Here is a 24,834-nt window from a genome sequence, read left to right as displayed (position 1 = left end):
CCTGACGGAATGTGCCTGCGACTACTAGTCATGTAGGCCAATATAAGATGTGAAACACTTCATATAGCTTCATAGACGTGCTGTCTATTATATTTTGATCGATTTTGCAATTATAAAAGTACATCATTATAATGTTATAGCTTCCAGTTGATTTGGCAATCTTCATGTAAAATCTACATCGATATTATGACATTAGGCCTACGACGGAACAGCGTACCGGCATGGGATTATCATGACACAGACATGTATCTCTTGCTGTCATAATACATATACATTAAAATGATCGGGCATATCGAAATGCTCATGGGAACATTATCTTAATACGTATGTGGCGCTGAGTATACCAGACTATCGTTCATGCCGATACTGTCGGTAACCTAAGTCCAACTCATGATACTATATGCGGTGATGTGATATTATAGGGCGTCCTAATTAAATACACATCATGGAGGCTGCAATAATAGGATTATATGCTCACCCGTGGTTCTTCTGCCATCTCGAATGTGATGTAGACTTGCTAGGTTGAGTTCTGATCGTGTCAATTGGCAGGGCCGTCACTAACTGCGACCAGCCTGAACGCGAAGCGTGATGTGAAGGTGAAGCTCCCTGGGGTATACTTTAGGCCGTCACCAACTTTTTTCAAGGGGGTGCGTTTATATTTCTGGTTCCACTTCCGGGTTTCATCACCTAACAAGCAAACAAATTTGTGCGGCATACAAGATGAGTATGTTTTCTTTTTCTTTTTTCAAGGGTCTGTTCAAAGGTTGGGGGGGGGGGGGTGCGTTTGCACCAACGCGCCCCCCACGCCCGGCCATTATGATTGGTATGAGATCTTTCGCGTTTTTTTATAGTGACAGCACAGAGGTACCGATAATATGGACCGTAAAAGTGCATGATTGCCCAGTATTTAGTGTTAATACTGCAACAGCTCATATGGATATGGACTACGCATTCATAAATATGCTGTCCATATATCCGGCATTACTTCCGAACATACCGCACGGCATGTGTCTTCTGCTGAAACTGTTGCTGTGCGATGTCTATTGATAGGCCTATGTGACACAAGGTTTTGATTGGCGAGATCCCAGCTGCAACGGTGGTGAGTGTGCTGATCATGAATGTAGCAACCTCGCTATAATGGAATCACGTCATACTGTAAAGGTGGAATTTTTCGCGGTGTTGAAATTTTCGCGTATTTCGCGCAACCCGAAACTAGCGCGAAAAGCTTGCGAATATTTTTGCTTGCCATATGTTCCTGTGCATGATGTCTTGGTTCCGCGGAATTCAAAACACGCAAAACTCTTCTAACCCGGCAAAGCGCGAAAAATTAGTCGCGCGAAAATATCCACTTTAAGGATAAACGACTGGATCTAAAAAGAGTGCTTCCAACACTCCCTGATAGAAGCGCACGCTTAGCATAATTAGGGAGCTTTAGATTTTAGACGCGCGGACGTTCAAAGGGAAAAAAACATGGTCTGAGTGTGCGCAGTAGCGCACGTCAAGTTACTGCGCACGCTCAGACAATGTTTTTTTTTCCCTTTGAACGTCCGCGCGTCTAAAATCTAAAGCTACCTATTATCTCTTTGGTACAATACATGCAGTGTCATACTGGTACTGACCATGACGTTGGGCACGCGAGCGCAAGAATCGATGCGAACAGCGCGGGGATTCCCATACAAGTATTGTCACATGACCCGAATATCATAATGCTCAGAGTAAGCAGTGCATGCCCTGGCAGTCTGGTCAGCGATCTTGATGAATACAAAAAGAGACCCGGGACCCATGTCCAACAGGGCATTGTGCCCCTGGGAAATCTGCGCTCTAGTGATAACACCTGTCAAGTTTGGCGAAAATCTGACCATGCACGTTCGAGAAGAGTACTTGAAATTTGAGAAAATTTGGCCCCAACCTTGACATCCCCTCCCCCCTCCCTCATCTCGGGATCTGCCATGAACAAAGAAATGAACAAAAGAAGATGAAAGTGTAAAAATTGGGCCCAGTTTTATTTGGTCCCGATCCGCCTCAAATCTACCCGAACAAACTTTAAAAAACTAGTCATGCACCAATCTTACTTATTAATAGCACTAAATCGGCTTAAATTTGTTAGGAGAACACGATTTTTATAGATTCCTTAATTTTGGTGCTTTGTCTGTCTCCCCCCCCCCCCCCCCCCGGCCTCCACCCCTGGGCACTGTGCTGCAGGGGACCCCCAGGTGGGAATTGTGCATGCCCATTTATTATACAAATACCTATTCTATTTATTTCCCTATATCCAGTGGCGTACCGTGGGTCAAGACATTGGGGGGGGGGGGGCACCTCGTGAAAAGTAATTTTGAGGGTGTGTTTGCTTGTGTGTGCGTGCGTGTGTATGTGTGTGTGTGCGCGCGTGTGTGCATGCGCTGTCAGTCTGCAAACTTAATGGGGACTACAATACATAACGGAATGTGATACATTCCATAGCGCAGTCATTGAGCAACATTGTAATTTCCCTCACATGGATTATGGAATGACGGTGTGAAACGACAAATTACTGGCAGCAACATCAAGAGAATCGCATAACCATGAAATGCGAGCGAGCGGAGCGAGCGAGCTTGAAAATGTTGACATTTTACAGTCCAAAAACTGCCGTTTGTAGCTATATTTTTTCGCTTTGGAAATTAAGGGGGGGGGACCGGGCGCAACTGCTAGCAATTACTGGCAGCAACATCAGGATAGTGGCATAACGATTAAATGCGAGCGAGCGAAGCGAGCGAGCTTGAAAATGTTGACATTTTACAGTCCAAAAACTGCCGTTTGTAGCTATATTTTTTCGCTTTGGAAATTAAGGGGGGGGGGGCGCACCGGGCGCAACTGCTGGCAATTACTGGCAGCAACATCAGGAGAATGGCATAACGATTGAATGCGAGCGAGCTAAGCGAGCGAGCTTAAAGTTTTGAAATTTACAGTCCCAAAACTGCCGTTTGTAGCTATACTTTTTTTTTTTTTCGCTTTGGAAATTAACGGGGGAGCACCGGGCCCAACTGCTGGCACTGGCAGCAACATCAGGAGAATTAATGGCATAACGATTAAATGCGAGCGAGCTTGAAAATTTTGACATTTTACATTCCAAAAACTGCAGTTTGTTATAGCTATATTTTTTCGCTTTGGAAATTAAGGGGGGGGGGGCGCCCGGTGGCCCCCTCCACCCCCCCCCCGGATCCGCCACTGGTAGTCAAAGGTGTCGGTTTATGTTCATGATTGGGTGAGGTATTACCAGCGAGGGAGCGTCGAAGTGACCAGGCGGGGGAAGGCAGTCCAAAATCTGCACTTTAGAGCATCCCCTAATATTGTTTGTGTGTTTGTTTGTGTGTGTGTGTGTGTGTGTGTGTGTGTGTGTGTGTGTGTGTGTGTGTGTGTGTGTGTGTGTGTGTGTGTGTGTGTGGTGTGTGTGTGTGTGTGTGTGTGTGTGTGTGTGTGTGTGTGTGTGTGTGTGTGTGTTTTATATACATTGAAAAGTTAGGAAATAGCCCAGGTCAAGTCTTATTATTGGCAATGCAAGGCATTTTAATATAGACTAGTATGTAAAGCAACACTGCAAAATCAATGATGTAGCTTTGATATTGCAACGAAGCGTATAAGGTACTGTAGTAAAAGGTGTACATTCTACATCACATTGCGCAACATTGCAGCGACTCTTTTTGCCGTTTGGATGATCAGATGTACACTGCGTATTGACCAATATGCTGCTTATATTCAGAATGCCAACCAGGAATCACGCTGAATCATAATCTTTTGTGGGCTCCGGCCTTGTTGAACAATGTTTCACACCATATACCTCTTTGATTATGGTTAAAAGAAATCTTAGAAAAATATCTTAGTTTTTGATCACCCTTTCATGACGATTTCAAAAGCACTTTACTAACCCTTGAATTACAATTATGGTAAGTTTTGTTTGTTTGTTTTTTGTTTGTTTGTTTGTTTGCTTTTTTTTTTACCAGCGGGATGGGGGGGGGGGCACGTGCCCCCCATGCTCCCCGTAGTTACGCCACTGTCCCTATCAATAACATCTGCAAAGTTTGGTAAAAATTTCACCACACATTTTCAAGAAGATGATGAGAATTTAGGCCCAAATACGGACCCCAACAAGGCCCCAAGGGGCACCCCTGGAGTCGCTATGAACAAACTTGAAACTCCTCACATCATATAGCATATACTTGCCCTGTGAATATCATTTGTGATCTAGAGGACATGATTTCTGAAGATTCCTTAATTTTGGGGCTTTGTGTGAGCCTTGGGGGCAGGAGAGCTCACAAACCTTTATTATACTCCCATCGCATGAAAAGTTTTCTAATGCGATGTATACGAATCACTCACAGTAATGTTGTCGCACTTCAATTTAGTTTTATAGCGCCATCTTCTGTCCCCCACCGCACGAGAGCGCTCCCTCTTTCTCACTCGTTACTGTCTCCCATTAAAGTTTGATAACCTTATAACTTTAGTCTTATATTTCCCTGTTACTTTATGATAACTAACCATAGTTAATGTTTGATATGAACATCACCACATTTATCATTGCTAGGATGATGTTCTAATGATGCAATTTAGTGTGATCGATTCAATGTATTTATGATTGATAATGATACAAAAGCATCATCTAATATTGAGCATCGCACCATGCATTCTACATCATCATCATCTAAGTTCTTCTTCTTCTTCAGCTGCTTCTTCTTATGCTGATGAAAATCATTAATTCTTTTACGAAGTTGCAGTATAGCTTGATTTTTGCAATGTTTGGTACAAATTGAACCAAATTGCTATAGGACTTGGTTGTGGTATCATTGCATTTTCTCCCTTTTTAATGTACTTATCGGGGCCGCGGGGCGGGGTTTCGCTCATCAAGAAAAACTCTGAGAAAACTCGGAAAAATATGTTTAAAACAACAACAACAACATCATCATCATCATCATCAACAACAACAAAATTATCGACCCACACCCCATTGGCAACCCCCCCGCCAGGTCGCCAACCCTGAAAAAACGATCACCCTGCCGTGTTGCTTGATTAATACCCTGCCTATTCTTTTTTTTTTTTTTAAACTATACTGGGGGTGTTTCATCAACTAAGTCAGCGCTGACAAGTTGTCATTTTCTGACAATCACCATGGTAACAGTCAGTGACTAGAGCATCTCAGCCAATCAAACCAAGGATTTTGCTGAAATTATCAGCGCTGACAACTTGTCAGCGCTGACTATATTGATGAAACACCCCCTGGGGGGGGGGGGGGGGGGGCGTTTCATCAACGAGTTCGTCGGAGGTTTTCACCGACAAATTTGCTATCGGCCAATCAGACGCAAGGATTTCAGTAGCTTTTAACAGTTGTCAGTGTAAATCACCGACAAAAAGTTTCATGAAACGGTCCAGATCTCTAGACATTTTTGTCCTCTCTCTCATTCTCTCCCTCCCTCTCGTCATATTTTCCTTACTTTGCTTCTTTTTTTTACTATATCATGTATAGCCTATCATATATTGCTTCGTTTTTTTTTTACTATATCATGTATAGCCTATCATATATTTCTGTACATTTTTAAATATTTTTTTCACTTTTCATCAATCGTATTCCATTCTTATTTTGTATATTTTGCTATATTTGTATATCTTTAAAGTCATTTGAAACTCGGTTTGAATTATTGTATTTATAACGTGAAATATGTTTTACATTGGACTCCAATAAAAAAAAAATGGGTTTTAGCCATAATTATTAAACTTTCAACAACTTCTATCTGTCAATTTTCAATGGGCCATAGCACGGAGAGTCAACGGCGCGCGACATTGCAATCGCTAGATGATGTCGTAACCATCGCGCGTGCAATGCTCACGGCACACTGCGTACGTACGTGCGATCGATCAAGAGTACGAGTACGGACGAGCGCGAGAGTTCAGTGCGCCCAGCAAGTGTATGGAAATCGAACATACTAGTAGCCATAATCATGCTTACCCTTGCTTGCGCTGGCGATCTGCGCGCGAGGGTACGGTTATCACAGCGCTATAGCTAGCTACAGCTCTATACTCTGTGGCTCGCTACACAAACAGCTGTGTTTCCAAGATTTGAGCAGATGCAATGACGTTTATGTCCTACTTACTGTCACAATTTTAGATGCAACGAGATCATGCGGCAACAGTGCGAAGAGTTTGGGTGAGAAAATGACATTTTGGGATTATGAGTGCTCTCTGACACTACAGAATTTCAATGGAATTCTTGTTTGTGATGTGTGCAAAGAGAGGCAGCGCACGATGGAATGAATGATGCTGTTCGTGTTGCATACCGTACACTGTGACCGGTACGAGCGGCTTCTTCCACAGAGCGCGGCGGCCGAGAAGTGCCACTCCTACTCTTCTTCCAATTTTACTGGGTGCTGCCTCAGTCATAAAACTACCTCTCTTAATGCTTGCTAGATTAATTTGTGGTTGCAAAACTTGGGATTACATAATAGTGTAAGGCAATCCACAGGCCACACATACATGTACAACTGTAGGCCACACACAGTTATGACCTTTTTTAAATAAGTTTGGGTAGAAACTACATGTGATTGCAACTGCGACCAGCCCGAACGCTTCCACAGCTGCATAGTGTCAGTTACAGTAGGGTTCTATAATTTAATGAATTGTGTTGTGTACAAGGAGCGCCCTGGGGTGTTAGGTAGAAAATAACCCTTGCTTGTCCCTGCTAACTGTGATTTTAGCCAAAATCGTTGAAGTGAAATACAGTGCACATCTTGTTATTCTACTAGGTACGACACGATTGCAACGGTGTGAAGTGCGTCAAGACCCGAGCGCTTTCTGAGCTGAAGTACCGTCTGTGGCTGTACATGTCTGGATTGCGCTGCCGTTTCAGCCATGAGTCTTACAAGTGGACTAACTCGCCCCAAACGCATGGCTATTGGAATCCTCATGCTGCTGTTGGTGGATGTGATATGGGTCGTGTCCTCAGAAATTACGCGGGTGAGTTTGTGGATGCCGCTTATTTGTCCACGAAAACCTCCAGAAGTGGCTATTGATTTTGAAATACTGCTGTAGATACGCATAAAATGTACAAATATAAAATATGTTCTTTCATACATTATATGGCATCTGCTCAATTTGATGGTTGAGGTTTGCTAAAGTACAGTAGCCTGACTAGTAACCGCTCACTTTGATACTTTATTGTGAATAACTTTACCAAATTATATCCTTCTCGATCCAATCCTGTGAAATGTGGTTGGCGATATTGCTCTTTCTTATGTGTATTACGATCATCTGCTCACGAAGTCCTATAACGGAATAAACGCGCGATACCTTCGTCGTTACATCCTGTACTAGTAGCCGCTCACCCCTGACTAGTAGCCGCTCACTAGTCATGGCGCGCGCGCCGCACATTACAAGGCTCTGAATGATGCTAAGTCCCTTTCTGAATGATGCTAACTAGCAAAGGGCAAGTCTGCCAACACGTGTGCCGAGGCTGAGATAAACATAAACTTTTGGCAGCATACGGTGTGGTGGATATTCTATATAATTGTATTCAATTCCCATGTCCGAATTCGAACAATCTAATATCACATTAATGTTCGGTTTGTTGTTGTTCACTTTCTTTATTGTGTAAGTATGCTGCATTGGACATGTGTCGTTATTATTATTATTATGTGGAAGACGGGTCTGCTTATTTATAGTTGCGAAAATAGAATTTTATAAATGGGAATCCCGTTATAACGAGATCGTCGGTTCCGGGTGATTTTGCTCGTCATTATATCCGGATTCTCGTTGTATCCTAACGCTTGTGGAATTTACACTTTATATATAAATGCTCTATTAAAATTTGGCTACCTGCATTTTATTATGACGACGTCATATTGATGAACAGAAAAAAAAAGAAATGCGACAGGAAAATGAGAGAGCATTCTCGCGATGATTACAATTATTTTTGTTCTAGACACATGTTATCAAATATTTCAGATTTGACAAATCATATAATCATATCGTATATGGGGCCTTCCTTTTGTTAGCCCTATGCTGATCAATCTGCACATTAATTTTGAGAAGAAAGAGAGATGAAACAAAATTTATGCAACTACAGGTAATCGCGCTATTATTATCAACGCTGCATGCGTTTAGCGTAACTCGCGTGGATGAAAGCTGTGAGTAAAATCCGAATGTATCCTTCATTCTATGACAAATTACTGATATAAACCACGTGTCCTATGGTGAAAGTTCACACCACAATTTACACTCTCATCTTTTATTTCTTCCAGGGAAACAGCTTCTCGGTTGTGATGCATGAGGTTGAATGCGTGAATGTTTTACCCGACGACTTTGATGAGTCAATGCTGTTTTATAAGAAAACGAAAACCACGTACAGATACCGGCTAACTGTGGATTGCAAAATCGAGTGAAATAGTATTTGTATTTCGATAGGCTAGTTGTCTTAATCAAAATTTTAGCATACGATCCCATCGTATTTTAATTTTGACATTTAATTCAATTCATCTTATCAAAGTTACGTAAATGGGTATCTAACTGAGCGGCCAATGTTTGCGAAAGCAGCGAATAATGGCAGATTCTAACTTTCGTCAGGGCTCGGTAACGGTTGCGATCAAACTCAAGAACAGTTTTTATTTTAACAAGCAGTTCTTTCTATCGCAAAGGATTTTTGAACATGTTCAAAGTTCCCAAAATATACAATTCGCTGTGTTCGCCGCTCACAGATATTCCCGTTACGTATATCTTTGGAAACATTTATAATACATAAACATTATACTGTATATTATTATACACCATATTTTTTCTTGTTTAAGCCATTAGATAACGTAATTCGAATTGTAGCGTTTGTGATGACATTTCGGCATAAAATTAATAGCGAAGGCTATAGCTTCTAAATTTTCCGATGCTGTTCCATCACGGCCCTCGGAAAGAGACTTTATGAACTTGTAGCGCCGTTATCACCTTGATTGCTTCTGTTTGGCACTGGCATAACTATGTTAGTCTGTTTGCACGAAACGATAGTTCAAATAATTACGGAGAATTAACCTTTTCTGGTTTTGAAATAAAGCGTGATTTTGCCCATTGTTATAACTTTAAGTTCGGCTTAAAAGAGAATAAGTTGTCGTTGTATAAAAATCCGCACAAGTTCATTTTTGCTTTTCTCCGTTTTTAGGCCAGAAAATTATCTCGCAATAGCCGGAACTCCAAATTTCCATTTAGGCTAACATGCAAATTTATTTTGGACCGGACGATTTATCTCGTTATAAGCGGATTCTCGTTGTATCCGATCTCGTTAGAACAGGATTCCCCTGTATACAAGTTATGAAATAGCCATTATTCATAATGTACTGAAATGAATGATTCGTGAGGTCTTTGATGTATAGCGATCAATTATTAAAACATCTAAAACGCAGAATAGACCCAATGCAAATAAATTCACGTGCATTAATACCAGTGCCCTCCGCTGTTTTATTCTAATATTCCTTTTCTTTTTTCTTTTTCTTTTCTTGCTTTTTGCTTCTTCCATTTTTTTTTCTAGGATCATTTCAAGTTGTACAAACGTGGCAAACAAGGAACTTTCCAAAAGAAATCCATTCATGTATAATGTCAATGTCTCACAACTTTTTCAACAAAGCTTTCGTTATAAACATCATTATATCACCCATCCATTAAAAGCCTAGACGGCGTGCTCTGTCAATGTCTGTCGTATCTATAGGCCTACAGTATAGATTTCAGAACTGGCATAAATTGGTTTTAGGCTCAAAACTTTCCATAAAACAAAAGGCTTATCGGTATACATCATTCTACGAAATACAGAAACGTATAGCTTGAAAACAATACATTTAACCTTTATACCAAATTGTGGACTTAGATACCACCCGTTTCAAGGTCACATAACTAATAAAACTGGCAAAATCAGGGTGTTAAAATTCTTACACCAACATGGTGTAAACATAATTATCTTAACACCGTTGATAACGCCAGGATTCACTCAATAATCGGCCACCATAGATAAAACGTAATGTTTAAATTAACCTCAAAGTGTGATTGCCTGGATGTCATGGAGTCAAACCACGCCCGTAACCAGGCTTTTTTTTTCCCTATGGAGGCGGGGAGGGGGGGGGGGTGTGCGTAATCAAGAAAAGAAAACTGACTTTTCATGCATGCAAACATTGTTGTTTCGTTAGCGCCGACAATCTCGCTCAGCGGGAGGAGGAGGAGGAGGAGGAGGTGGGGGGGGGGTGCCTCATACCTTTGTGATCACACATTGATATAATCTCTTGTTGATCATTGCATCCCAATTTCCATGGAATTGATTATAAGTATATGAGAAAGGACTAGAAGTATATACATATTTATACAGTTCACCACACAAGCTTTTAATTCTATATAACATGAATGGAAAGTCCTCCAGACATTCTGGTGAATTATAGGGAATGCTGAAAAAGAATAAGAACATACCAGTCATGAGCACTTCGAAAAATGTTATCATAAAAAAAAAGTATCTGCAAACATTTCATAAACAGGCAAATCTACAGCAAGGCTGGCGATCTTTTCAAACATTGTATACCTTCAAACATGTAATACTTATGATAATATTAAAATCTTATACGAATGCAAGAGTATGTTTGTGCTTAAAATTTCGGTCATGTTAGTAATTTTCGTCAAATATGTCTGAAATAAAGATGCATGAAAACAAACTTCAGTGGTATAACTACATATATATGTTTTTTTTATATATATACAGCAAAAATATTATATGGGATATAGTCATAACGGCAATATCACTTTTGAGTCCTGTAAATACCTGTATTTCTCAGCCGCTCGCTCATACGTATTATTTGTGTTATAATGTCGACGCACATATTTCTTCTGAGAAAAGAAAAAGTCAATATAATCTATATACAGTTATTCAAAATATCATTTTGAAAATTCCATTTAAATACAATATGAACAAGATCATTTTTTTTCCACTGGTACGCAAGTTTATCCAAAAGGAAGAAGGGAAGGGAGAGAGACTGCGATCATGCTCCCCTTTCAGTTCAGCAGAAAGGACACCGATACATGTATTTTGATATGTCTTCTTCAACCTTATCGTAAGTTCACTCCATTCCAAGTGCAACCATGTGTCGCAAAAATCACAAGAAACCCATTGATCTTCACGGCTTCTTCTTTCCTGCATGCTGGACATACATATCTAACATCATCTGATTCAATTCCTTCCTTTTTGTTCCTCTTCTTTTTTTTCTTTTCTTCTACGCTATTCTTCTTCGTAGAGTCATCTTCTTTGTTTTCTTCTCTCTAGTTTTAAATTTCTTCTTCCAAGCTCACTTCTCTCTCTTTTTTCTTTTTTTTTTTGCGCTCAGATTCTTCCAACTTCATTTCTTCCTTCTGTTTTATTTCTTCTAATATATGGTTCATTTCTTCCTTCTGTTTTATTTCTTCTAATATATGGTTCATTTCTTCTATCCTCATCACAATCCCATCTCTGTGATCTTTCTTTTTCCTGTACCCAACTTCATCTCTTCTATCTTCTTCTTTAGATCTTCCCTCTTCTTTCTCAATGTCTTTGTGCCTTCTTCTTTTTTTCTTTGTTTTTCTCTCTTTCACTTCCTTTCTTTTCTTCAACTCTCTTTTCTGTTTGGATTTCATGTGAGTTTTAAAATCATCCCCTCATATTGCTTCAGTAGCTGCAATATCCTTTTTTGACTTCCTGGAACGTGTACTTCGGGAAACTCGATATAATGTTCGAGAAACGGGGACATTTTTATTTGAAACCTTATTTCATTTTGGGACTAACGAACCTTATGAATAACGATCGAGTTGTAACCGTATATATACATGTATTATATATATGGTTATATGTATGTATATAATCATATATTTATTCATAGCAATGTCACAATAGAGGAATGCGCTAAATGTCAATTGATTTGATTATAATTCAAAATCTGAATTTTCGGGGGCCTCCTACTTCGTCGGAAATCCAAGAGGATAGTTAGCGGGGAGGAGGGGGGAGGTAATAAATCAGTGGTCTGAAAGCGCACGCGCCACATACTGTACACACGTAATTATAGTGGGGGGGGGGGTGAGCGGTAACTAGTCAAGAGCCATCTCTGTACGAGCTTCGAACTTTTTTTGTTCGCGTACGCAATTCCACGTAAATACGTACACTACTATCGTTCGGTTATTTGCCGACAGTTGTCAGGTCGACGACTAGCGCCTATTCGTACGACTTATCTCAACTTTGCGGGATTTTAACTAAAAAATCACGGCCTACTCACTAACTTCAGAAGACGAGACCTTTCCGGCCATCGGGAATCTCCAGATGTGGCTAATTGCATTTAAACATCAAAAATAGTCGTGAATACTTTGAATATTGCAATTTGTTTGAGCATCGAATTCTTAGCATTGCGCACACGCGTACTGCAGTGCGTGCAGTGCGTATTCGAGAATGTAGGGCAGATATTCGCGGTCATCATCAACTACACTCGTGCGCTAAGAGGTGAGCGGTAACTAGTCAGGCTACTGTACTGTATTTACAAGGTTCTGTGCAAGAGTGTAATTCAATAATTGTGTATATATTGAATTTGTAATGCTCTGCTTTACCCTGGCACATTTTTGCTAGAAATGCAACAATATCTTTTAATTGCGATGATGATGATGATGATGCATATTGTTGAATTGTTGTTCAGTAGTTAGCAGTCCTTGCAATACATTTGTAATCCTAAGTATCATTGATGTATAATATAAACCCAGTGGGATCAGAAATTCAGAAATTGAAAATTGTCCGAATTTGAAATAATTTGCTGTTACCATTGCACCTGTGAACACTGCATGTAATTGACATTTCATCTGGTACCTTTGCTGTACACTGTGTATTTATCTTAAAAAGAAGTCAGTTATAGTAATGTAGAGCTTAAAGAATCTGTGGAGCATCAGAAAAAGCTTTGGGAAAGATTTCAAAAGACCACCCTTTTGAGCACACAATTTACTTACAGTAAACTTGCTGAGAGTCGCAAAAACATATTTGCAAGTTCTTGAAATCATGCTGTGTAATTGCCTTTGAAATGTACTTTACGTTTTCATCCAAGTCACAAAAAACAAGACAGAGAATTTGAATCGACATTTCCCTTCATAAAAATTGATGTGCTGCCTGATCCATTCAAATCATGTATTGGCTGCCAGAAACTGCATGTACCAGCATATTATGACATGCACTCATTTTATGATAAAACCACTATTAAACAGTAATATGTCTAATAGGGCACAAGTGCACACACACACACTCCTGCCAGGGAGGGATGAATCACACACAAAGTGCACAATTCAACCTGTTCAAAATCGTGCAGATATTTTCGCGGTTTGCAGAAGTCGCGCTAACCAAAAGTAGTGCAAAATATGCAAAAATTAATGTTCCATGAACATGCAGTGTGTACAGTTTTACATTGTACACGATTGTGGTGGAAATACATGTAGTACCTGTGATGATTATCAGACTTTATTCATTCCACCTTGAAAATCTTGCTTCAGTTTCACTCTCTTGAAATTTTTGCTTGATTTGGCAAGCCCCAAGACATGGTGTACTCTGTTGTATATTAACTTTTAGGTTGGCATGTATTTCTTTGTTATAAGAAGAATGCCAAGAATGTGAATTCATTCCCTTTATGGAACCAATCGAGCCTATTGTTAGAAATCCAAGCTGCGGATTATTTTCGAGGTATCCCGTGTGTAATGGGCCAGTTATAGGCTTACATGTATTTCTTTATTGATGGACCCAAAGGTGCATGACCATTCCAGTGATCCCAGAAAATGCACCGAGAAAGTTTTGTTACAGTTTTGGTTGAATCTATGTGCTATCATGAGTGGATAAGAAGACTATTTGTGATGCTGCAGTTCAGACACGAGGACAGCAATAGAAAGAAAAAGAAAATGTAATGCGTAGAGAATTTCATTTTCATTTTCTAGCGTAATGAAAGAGCACTTGACTAACCTCTTTCAGCAGGAATGTTTGATGTTTATATAATGCCAAACATTTGTCAATTGCAAGAATAATGGAGTGAACACTTCTCATGAAACGTGAGGTTTGTGGAATTCTTTCTTTTTTCTTTATATCGTCCTACAGTGATGTTACAAATTGTTGTAGTCTTTTCATCCAGCGATGGCATCGCCAAAACTTTTTCATTACGTACTTTTGAACAGGTCGTCTGATTTCCCTCAAACTTTTAATACTGATGTGTTCTAAATTTGCTGCATTCAGTCAATCCATTTTAAATGTTTTGGTATCATTCCCTGATCATATAATGAACATCAGTTAACCCCCTGAGCCTCATTACTACCATCTCAAAGTTGTTGATATTGTTAACACAACAGTGAATTTGTACAAACTGCTGCTGATGATTAGCGATAACTCCTTCATTGTCTTCACCATGCAGTTCATTTTCATGGACATTGGGTATAACAAGCCCTTCTTCTCAACGTACCTGAAGACGTCAATGTTCATGCTGTACCTGTTGGGATTTCTGTTTTGGAGACCGTGGCGTCGACAATGTCTGGACTGTATGGACAAGCCCAAAACCCTGGTGAGTGCCCATTGTTGAATCACAATATTGAAGATTAAAAGATTTGTTCAAGACAAATAACCAGCTGGCTTTTTAAATGTTAATTAGAAAGTCAAGTGGACAGCACAGGTTCTAATTCAGGGTTGCACAAACCGTTTTAGTGCAGCCATATTTCAATAGGACATGTACACTCTATTTATGTAAGTGTGTGTTCGAGCACTCTTAAAGCATATTGTACCATGCTGTACCCCCGCCAGAGGAGTGCTTGAACATTCCCAAGATTACTGTATTGTACCATATTGTGCCAGAGAGTGCGTGAAGGCAACATGGTCTAAAAGCATTCCATACCAGATGTTAGCATGAGAAGAATAGTGTGTATCACGCACTACAACATTATACAGCTGCATAGAATTAAAGGGACTGTACAGTACTGGTTGAGGTGAGGATTCATGTTTTGAACATTCCTAAGTGAGATAATGAAAAGCCTCTTATGAAATATGAAAGAGCATGTAATTTTAAGAAGGATTTAATGTTTATTTGATGAAAATTGGTTTTCAAATGGCTGAGATATCCCAAAAAGTGCTAATGATAAAAAGCGACATGCCACAACTTTATTAGGATCTCTTTGTTTCACCTTGTTTTTGGATATCTCAGCCATTTCAAAACCGATTTCCATCGAATAAACTTTTGATACCCCTAGAATTGCATGCTCTTTGACATCTCATAGAGTGGTTTCTGAGTATCTCGCAAAACGTTAAAAGCTAAATCCTCACCTCGACCAAAACTGTACACACCCTTTAATTCTCTTATAAATTGTTTTACACTTGTACATATGTACACTATGTAATGTAGGCATGCAAGGTGAACGTGTTGATTGCTACACAAATTGTGACTCCCACTGACTGGAGTCCAAAAATAGCTCATGAGGTACTGTACAATGTATATCTCCATAGATAGAGCGCTCGAATGCTTCCAATCTGGAATGGTATGGTATGGTTCGGTTCAATTCACTTTTGAGGGCTCGAATGCGGTCCAGCACCTTATTAGCATGGCATTTTATGCTCTAGGAGAGCTCCTGAAGCATTCTACACTTTGTACCCGATGAGCAGACAATCGGGCCCTAAAGCACTCAGATACAGTGTAAACTCAATATTATGGTCACCAATGCAGCATTCAGAGCACTCTGGAAGTGGTACGATCTATGTGGTGTGCATGCTTTGCATATCATTGAGTTTCCTGTGCTTACATGTACGAAATTTACCATGACAGATGTGCCTCTCTCATCCACTTTTTGTGTGGTCTCGGCTGGTGATGAGTCTCTAAAGCCCGCCGCACACTACACGACTCGCGAGTATACGACCTTAGGACCATAAGACCCAGTCGTATGACCTGCCAACGCACACTATACGATCAGACCTTACGAGTAGGCTTACGACTGTTCTGTCTTCAGTACATTTTACCAATGAGTATTAAAGCGCACGTAGTGTGCATTGCGTGCGCTTACATTTTACTGTACATGTATCTTGATTGGCTGAAAGCCCACCACCTGGCGTAGAAATTCAACATGTCAAATCTCTACGACACATTCACATTGGCATTAGAGTCAATATTTTTGCGTGTTTTTAATTTCGCGAATAGCAGCTGACTCGCAAAATTGGCGAAAATAAAAACCTTGCAAAATATTCGGCGTATACAGTACTCTGCCTTTCATTGACATTGATCTGAAAATTAACTTGAAATGTGAAACTTCAAACTGGAGCCTCTGAAATAGCTTTCCAGCTACATTGTAGAGAAAAAGAGAGATATTCAATAGATTGTGTACACATACACTGTACATTGTACCAAGGTACAGTGTACAAAGGTATGCAGCATATTCTACATGTACAATGTATTGAAGGCTGAAACAACCAAAGTTACCTGGTTCACTGCATGAGGGTTTAATATTCTCGTCTTCCACAATATCTGCTCTCAACTACTTGTTATTAAGTTGTAAAGCTGTTGAGATGGTCTTCTTGGCAAGCAAACACAACCTGGGCTGTTTGAATAGTTGCCTTCCCACCGATTCTTTGCTGTACACAATACAATGTCTGACTTCACCAGTGCTCCCTTTGAAGTCGAGCTAAGACCAGTTACAGAAAGTACTGTAAACATATCACCCAGACCCTTTGAATTGTGCCACAACGGTGCAAAACCTCCAGATCTCAAGCCAACAACATCTATTGTGCACACCAAAGCCTGAATACCCCTAGGGGGAAACAGTGAAAGTTCTTTTAAATCTTGTTAAATGGGAGGAAAGAAGAAGAAGAAGAAGAAGAAGAAGAAGAAGAAGAAGAAGAAGAAGACTTTTTTGACTTTTCAAAATGGTACTTTATTTACATCACTCTTGCACACTATTCACACAGTGAATATAGTGTTTACATACAAATTATTTTAAAAGAGGGGGTACATTCGCCCTCGACATTTTCATTCTTTTTTTTTTTTTGCATTTTGATACACCACGTGTGGTTCACAATTTCCATGGGGTAAAGTCGAGGTGTTAAATACATATCAAATGAAGTATAACAGTATTTGATGACTGCATTTGCAGTCGGCATGATTATATTGTCATGACAACTAAAGGAGGTTTTACAACGGTGCTGCAGTCAGCTTGTTAGCAGAAAGTTCGTAACCATGATATTGAGAACTAACTGTTGTTTTCAGTGGGTATACATTGTATATGCATGATTAACTCAGATATTCTTATTTGGCCAGGTTATGGCGTACATGCTGGTGACAGCGGATGATATATAAACGTCGCAAAACACTGTGCGGCGTAATATTGGGAGCAATAAGCTCTACGCCGAAAGAGAAGAAAACGTTATGACTTTTCAAAAAGAATGCTTTGTTTACATCATGCTTGCAAGCTATTCACATTGATACATGTTATGATGTGTGCATACAAGTCAAAACAATTGATGACTGTGCTTACAGTCAGCATGAAAATTTCTCATGACGAGCTAGGAGTGACACAGTAAACAATAATTTTTGCACTTTTTTTTGCATTTTTGCATTTTTGCACGCTTTTCACATGGTGAGTGCGGTGTAAACATACAAAATCAAGAAAAAGGGGGAAAACATTTTCGCCCTCGACATTTTCATTTCTATTTTTTTTTTTCTTTTTTGGCATTTAATACATCGCGGGTGATTTGCAATTTCCATGCGGTAGAATCGAGGTGTTAAATACAAATCAGGGGATTAAGTCGATGGTAATTGGAAATGAACAGACTCTGTGTAGCTGTCGGGTCTAACACTAATCGAGGACTGCGTTTGCAGTCGGCATGATTGCATTATTAAAACAACTAAGAGAGGTTTTTACAAAGTGCAGTCAGCTTGTAAATAGAATGCTCGTGACAATATTAAAACTGATTAGCTGTTTTCAGCGGGTGTACGTGAGAAACTCAAATGTGCTTGTTTTGCCAGGCTATGGCGTATCCGATGCTGTGTTAGGAGCGGATAATGTATAAACATAGCAAAACATTGTGCCGCGTTATAGGGAGGCAGTGAGCTCTACACCGAAGAGGGGAGAAACTTTGTGGCTTTTGAAAAAGACGCTTTGTTTACATCACACTTGCAACCTATTCACATTGGTACGTGTTATAATGCGTACATACAAGGCGAACAATATGACTGTGCTTACAGTCAGCATGGAGAAATCTCACACTTTTGCTCAAGGTGTGTTGAGCCAAGAGCGACACGAAAGCAAATGGAGGTCATAATATTGACAATAATATCTTATATTCTTATATCAACCATGTGATGTTTTCCCCGTGCATCGTGAAGAGTGAGTTGTTATGACACCATCGTTTTGTGAAGGTGCTCGTGTTGTTTTGTAGCTTATAAAATTCATATTCAAGAGTGATCCTGTTCTTTATCTTTGTTGTCCAAAAGGGGATCGGGTCTAGGAACCGAGAGGTACGATAGAGCCAATAGAGGGTGCTCTTTAGGCTGATGATTAGGTAATTGGATAGGCACACGGCTTCCCTGCTTCGACCCCGCGCGTGTGGGACCAGTGTCCAGTAGAGGTCGAAGTCGAGCTTAATCGTAGGCAGGAGACGCGATAGCAGGTTGTGGAGAAGGTCCAAGACAGGTTGCATGGCCTCGCAGGTGAGGAACAGGTGAAGAATGGTCCCCCTTTCGTCGCACCATCCACACATTGGCGAAATGTCAGGGTTGAAGTGGTGGAGGACTGTGAGTGGTGGCAGGACATTGTGTAACAGCTTATACTGTATATCTCCATCTCGTTTGGAGGAGGGGGGACGATGAATGTCCGACCAGTGAATTGTCTTTGTTGGTGACAGCACGCCGTTTTCGTGCCAGGCTGTTGAGGTGAAAGACGGCAAAGAGTTCACTGATTTGTTCAGGATGCGGTATATGGAACGTGTGGGCGTGATGAGGAGGTTTCGATTGTCACTAGTTCTGGCCGGAAGGGGGGAAACAATGCCTGCGGAGATGTGATGAGGGGGATGTGTGGATGACCGAAGTCCGTCAGTGGTGAAGAGGGCAGGGAAGTGTTCGATGAGAGATTCGTGTAGATGGGAAAGTTCGTGATCAAGAAGGCGGAGTGAAGATCGTCGCAGAAGTAGGGGAAGCTTGATGTCGCTGGCTGGGAGCCACTTGCCATGGGTTGGGTTGATGAGATCTTTGACGAGTTTGGTACCACTTGCGAAGAGTCTGGCGGGGAAAGCCGTGTGACCTACTACTGAACTTGGAATTAATAGGGGATGGTTCAGGGGTGTATTCATCACATGGTTGAAGGAGAGGGACGACGCTTCAATATGAGCTCCGGATATTCTCCAAGCGCTAAGTAGTTCAGCATGAAAGGGTGACAAGCTATGGTAATGTTTTGGTTCGAGGTCAGTGAGAAAAAGTTGAGAGTCTAGTTTGAGATTCTTGTACTTTTGGAGATTGTGTGAGCACATTTTGTACGCGGGGTGAGGAAAGAGGTTCAGAAACCGTTGGACAAAACTAAGGCGAAAAGTAAAAATTCGTGCTTGGAGACAAGCTAGACCAAGTCCACCTTTTTCACATTCCTGGAACAAGGTTTGTTTCTTTAACAGATGTCTTTTATTACACCAAATAAAATTGACAAGCATGTCTTGTAATTCAGACAGAACACGCTGGGGTGGTGAAAGAATAGCGAGACAATGGAATGTTTGGGAGGCAGCTAGTTGATTGGCAACTAGGGCCCTGCCTTTGAGAGAGAGACTTTTGGAGAGTGAGCTCCAACGAGACAGAGTTTTACTTAGTTTTTCCTTGCATTTAATCCAGTTACAATTTATGTGTTTGTTGTTACTACCTAAGTGTACTCCGAGGATGACAAGCCCCTCATTACTCCATTTAAATCCGAGGGGCTTGTCACTACGATTTGCCCATTGGCCAAGCCACAGTCCCTGTGACTTGTCATAGTTAAGACATGCTGCGGATGACTTGCTGAATATGCAATACACATCATGAATAATATCAAAGGCAGTGTCAGTGGTAACAAAGATTGATATATCGTCAGCGTACGCTGACACTGAAACACACGTGCTGGTGTTAGGTAATAAAAAGCTATGGCCATTGAGTCTGTGCCTGAGTGTGTGAAGAAAGGGTTCAATGGCAATGGAGTACAGAAGGCCGGATAGTGGGCAGCCTTGTCGGATCCCCTTTTGTAGGGAAAGCGGTGCGGTGAGGGACCCGTGCACTTTAACCATGCCTTCGGCGTTTTCGTACAAGAGTTTGATACAGGAGATGAATGAGTCGCCGATACCCATGGCTTTCATGGTGTTAAAAAGAAAGACATGACTGACATTATCAAAAGCTTTCTTTTGATCGAGATTAACAATTGCGAGTCGAGTATTATTATAATTGGCATAATTAATTACATCTCGAGTTAGGTGTAAGTTATCATGTATGGTGCGGCCCGGTACACAATAGGTTTGATCTTCATGAATAATTTCATCAACACACAGTTTTAGTCTGTTAGCAAGTGCTTTGGCAAATATCTTATAGTCTGTATTTAGAAGAGATACAGGACGCCAATTGGCGATATCTGCTAGATCTCCCTTCTTTGGGATGAGAGTGATTACAGCTCTTCGGAAGGATGGTGGTAAACTTCCGGAGGCTATTGCGTATTGTAGAACTTCAATGTAGTCGTTTCGGAGAGTGGGCCAGAAGGTTTGAAAGAACTCGGATGTCAGGCCGTCAAGGCCAGGGGACTTATTTTTTCCGAGTTGTGAAACAGCTGTGGTAATTTCGTCAGGCGTGAAGGGGGTGTCGAGAGTTTTTGAGTCTTCAGCATTGAGTTTTGGTAGATCAGACGATATAGTCTTAAAAGAGTTCTGATCAGTGTCGACACGTTTATAAAGCCTTTCATAAAAGTCATGTACATGGGCTTTTATATCACTTTGATTTTCAGTGATAATGCCTGTGGGGAGTCTGATTCTGTTGATTGTTTTGGAGGAAGAGTTTATTTTTTCAAGGTTAAAGAAGAATGAGGAGCTCGTGTCTACTTCGTTTGCGAGTTTGAATCTCGATCTGACAAGGGCTCCTCTGGCCTGGTTCATAAGTAATGAATTAGATTCATTCCTTTGTTCAGCGAGGGCTTGTTGGAGGTCAGGTGACATATTTGATTCAGCCTGGAGAGATTTAATTTTTCTGTTTATGGTAATCAGAGCTTCTCTCTTTTCAGATGCAAGTTTGGAGCTATACATTTGCGTGAGTGATTTAATATGTATTTTTCCGAAGTCCCACCATAGGGAGACGTTGGGAAAACTACTCTTTTCACTTCGCCAGTTGGACCAGAAATGTATGATGGTGTTTCGATATTCTTGATCTTCAAGGAGGGTGTTATTAAAGTACCAAATATGCTTGGTTCTTTTTTGTGAAGAGGGGGGTTTTATTTTCAGGATGACAGCAGAATGGTCTGACAGAGCGCAGGGGACAATAGAGCATGAATATATGGATGGCATTAGGTTGAAAGGTGTGTAAAAGCGATCTAGTCTAGCTTTCGAAGCGCGGTTAGTGATGCTGGGGTTGTTTCTCTGCCAGGAGTACTCCTGGTCGAGGGGATGTAGTCTACGCCAGACATCACAAAAGTGGTTGCTCTCTAGGACATGTTTAAGAGAGTCAGATATTTTGCGTCTGTGCTCTTGTGATGTACAGAAACGGTCTAGTAAGGGATTTGGAGTGCTGTTAAAATCTCCTCCAATAATAATTACACCATCTTCATGTTGTGTTAGGTCAACGGAAAGACGGCGGATAGCTTCCAATGCAAATTTGTCGTCTTGAGGTATCAATACATTGTATAAATGATAAAGAGTATCGTTAGACTCGGCTTTAACATATAAGATGTGGTCTTCAAAGACACATGCAGAGTCTACAACATTAACAGTGTGTTTTAGAAGGGTCGCTACTCCTGAGCCTCGAGTACGACTGGGAGTGCACACCGGGGTGTACAATGGCCATACATTCCAGCAGGGGGAGTTTTGAGGTAAATCGTTGATTTCTTGAAGAAATACGATGTCAGGATTACAGGCAATGTTTTCAATGTATGAGCTAATGGAAGCATTCTTCAGTGGTGAAGAGCAGCCCCCAGAGTTTAGGGTGAGCAATGACAGCGTCATAAGGTAACGCAGAAAAGCATGTAGGGATCTATCCATAGCTAATGTGTTTACATACAATCGTCTAGTTTGTTGATTAATTTACTTATTCGCTGCTGTGTGCTCTTTTTAAAGAGCGGACTGTTTCTGAGTGGTCTTAGTTGACGAACAAGTCCAGGGATGTTTGGGGTGAACTTCCTGGCTATTTCGAGGGGTTTTTTGCGGGACTTAACCACTTTCAGAAAGTGAATAAGTTGTTTGTCAGAGAGGGGTCCTTGGCTCGAGGGGAAGGATGATGCCCAATCAACGGATTCGTCATCGGATGTCTGTGCATCTTCCCACATAGCTGCATCGGTGATGCTGCTATCCTGAACAGAGGCAGGGGAGGGAGGGATTGGGGAGGGTGGGTTTGACGTTAGTGTGGGAGTAGCTGGACTTGGGGTCACGGGGGTGGAAAGTGTTGGTGTCGCCCGCCCGGGGGTAGGGAGTCCCGAGGAGGCGGGGTTGGAGGATTTTGTGGGGGTGGGAGTGGGGTTTGAACTTGTTGGAGAGGAGGCTTTTTTCATGAGTTTGCGTGGAGGGGTTCGAGATTCAAGTACAGTGAGCTGGGATGTTTCCACAGCTGAAGTTGGTGGGTCTTGTTTCCTTTTGGATACAACGTCAGAAAACAGCCTAACCGGTCTAGGTGGTGAGCCCCAGACTGATGAACATGAGGGGGCGTCACGGTGAGGGGATCTGTTACTGTCATCGGGGGGCGGGGCAGTGTCGTTTAGTTGGCGGGTAGGGGAGTTTTCTTTTTGGGGGCGGGGCGATTCAGTAGGGGTGGGGTCATGGTTGGCATTTGATGGGCCAGCACCGTGGGTAGGGGTTTTTGGAGGGGCAGTGGTGGGGTCGGGGTGCTGGTTTACTGATTTTTTCGGGGGGTGTTTGGGGTCCGATTTCCCTTTCCCGATGGGGTCCTGATTTGCGACTTTCTTGCACGCCCGGCTCACGTGACCAAGCTCGCCGCATTCAAAGCACCTTACAGAGTCAGTAGACACGAAGACACGGTAGGTCCCCCCATTGTAGCTTATGTTCAGATGGTCAGGTGGTGTTACATTGGGCAGAATCATGACTTGGACTTGGCGTCTGAAAGACATGATATGGGAGAAGTTTTTGTCTTTGAAGCCAAGGGGGATGGGTCTGATTGGGGACACCACTTTGCAGAAGGTTGAGATATGCTTTGACAGAACATGATTTGGGATTTCTGGGTACACATTAGAGAGTGTAAGCTTGGTTGTGGGCAGTGCCAAGGGATTAATCTGTATGAACGTGTTTTGGTATGTCAACCCGCTGTTGACTGCTTCTAGAACAGCTTGTCGTGATTTCAGGTAAACAGCAATGCGCTGATTGCTTATTCGTGATGCAGAGATAATAGATTCGGCAGAGGTAGTCAATGAGAGAGCTTTCACATACTCATGAATTGAAACATCTGGCATGGCAACGAAATAGATTCCATTGTCCCTGCTCACGGAGCTGAAGGGCTCCGTTCGCGTGGCGGGAGCGTTGGAAGCAGCTGGTGCGGGCTGCGAGGTACTAGTCCCCGGCTGGTCCCGGGGGACCTGTGCAGCCTCGCTGGCCATAATGGCCGCGTACACAGGTCAAGAAATACTAGGTGAAAAAAACCCTTTTATATACAACAAATACACATATATTTTGTGGGTGGACTTGGTCTAGGTACTGCTACGAAACCGTCTCTCACATAAATGAGAGTTGTAATCAGGTGACCAAGTGGTCAGAGCGTGAAAAAGTTGAACTTACAGGAGCTCGTGAAGGGTGCGTCCTTCTCCAAGAAGAAGAAGAAGAAGAAGAAGAAGAAGAAGAAGAAGAAGAAGAAGAAGAAAAAAAAAAAAAACATCTCTACAACATAAACTGCAGGTTCTACTATGGGTATCCAGTTTGAGCTTGTGTAGCACATACACGTATGTGTGTTATAGTATTGCAAATTGTGACTTTAATGGCCATTAGTTGCAACATAGAAAATTTATAACATGGCCCCTCATGCTTTCGTGTATCTGACATGTCACTACATTTGGAAGTTTGAATACAGTGGTATACTGTTAAAAAGTTAATTTGTACATAAAATGTATTTGGGTTATTTTTTTTGGCGAGTGTGAACCGATGGCCAAAATTAAAGAGTTCCAGAAGCGATGAAGAAACATGGCGATGCAAAAATTACAGCTGTAAATACATGGTATAAAGTCCAGTGTGAATGAGGCTTATGACAAGAGGATTTTTATGTTGGTAATATACCAAGGAGGTACGAGTACTGAGAGTTTCAAACCTGCAGTTGACAGCAAGAGCCGCCATTGTGGGATGATATCCGACATACTTGCAGACGGTAACGTTTCACGTTTCATTAAGGATCAAAGTCCATCATTAAAATAACGGAAGAGGCTGACAGCTTGTGACTTTCGTTTCTAATCCAGGTGGTGTGACGCTATTCGCACACTATTTTCCAATGATCTGACTCACAAAGTCATCGCGCGCAAAAAAAAAAAGCAACTATCTCCATGCATGATTTTTAATAGACAAAAGAGATTTTTTTTTTTTTTCAAATTTTAACTTGCTCTATATTTTGGTTAAAAGCCAAACATCACAATCAATACCGTCCTTCATACTGT

The 24,834-nt window shown here is 41.3% G+C and overlaps 2 protein-coding genes across 2 annotated transcripts in view; one reads left to right on the top strand and one right to left on the bottom strand.

The window, feature by feature from the left end:
- Positions 1-6,794: 6,794 nt before the first annotated feature.
- The window catches only part of LOC140245006 (solute carrier family 35 member F5-like), a 51,587-nt gene continuing 33,547 nt past the window's right edge, over positions 6,795-24,834 (top strand). The window contains exons 1-2 of the mRNA XM_072324598.1: positions 6,795-6,978; positions 14,427-14,573. Coding sequence (XP_072180699.1) covers positions 6,874-6,978; positions 14,427-14,573 — 252 coding nt within the window. The 5' untranslated portion in view covers positions 6,795-6,873. The remainder of the gene's footprint in view (positions 6,979-14,426; positions 14,574-24,834) is intronic.
- On the bottom strand, positions 22,030-23,310 carry LOC140245372 (uncharacterized). The gene has a single exon (XM_072324946.1). The coding sequence runs from the start codon at positions 23,308-23,310 to the stop codon at positions 22,243-22,245; it is 1,068 nt and encodes a 355-aa protein (XP_072181047.1). The 3' UTR covers positions 22,030-22,242.

Source organism: Diadema setosum, chromosome 22 (assembly GCF_964275005.1).
Source record: "Diadema setosum chromosome 22, eeDiaSeto1, whole genome shotgun sequence".
Taxonomy (NCBI): Eukaryota; Metazoa; Echinodermata; class Echinoidea; order Diadematoida; family Diadematidae; genus Diadema; species Diadema setosum.
The sequence above is the reverse complement of the archived record's forward strand: the minus strand, read 5'-3'. Positions and strand labels throughout refer to the sequence as shown.

Excerpts from the sequence above, each read along its gene's own strand:
- LOC140245372 (XM_072324946.1), bottom strand. The coding sequence starts at position 23,310 with ATGTCTTTCAGACGCCAAGTCCAAGTCATGATTCTGCCCAATGTAACA.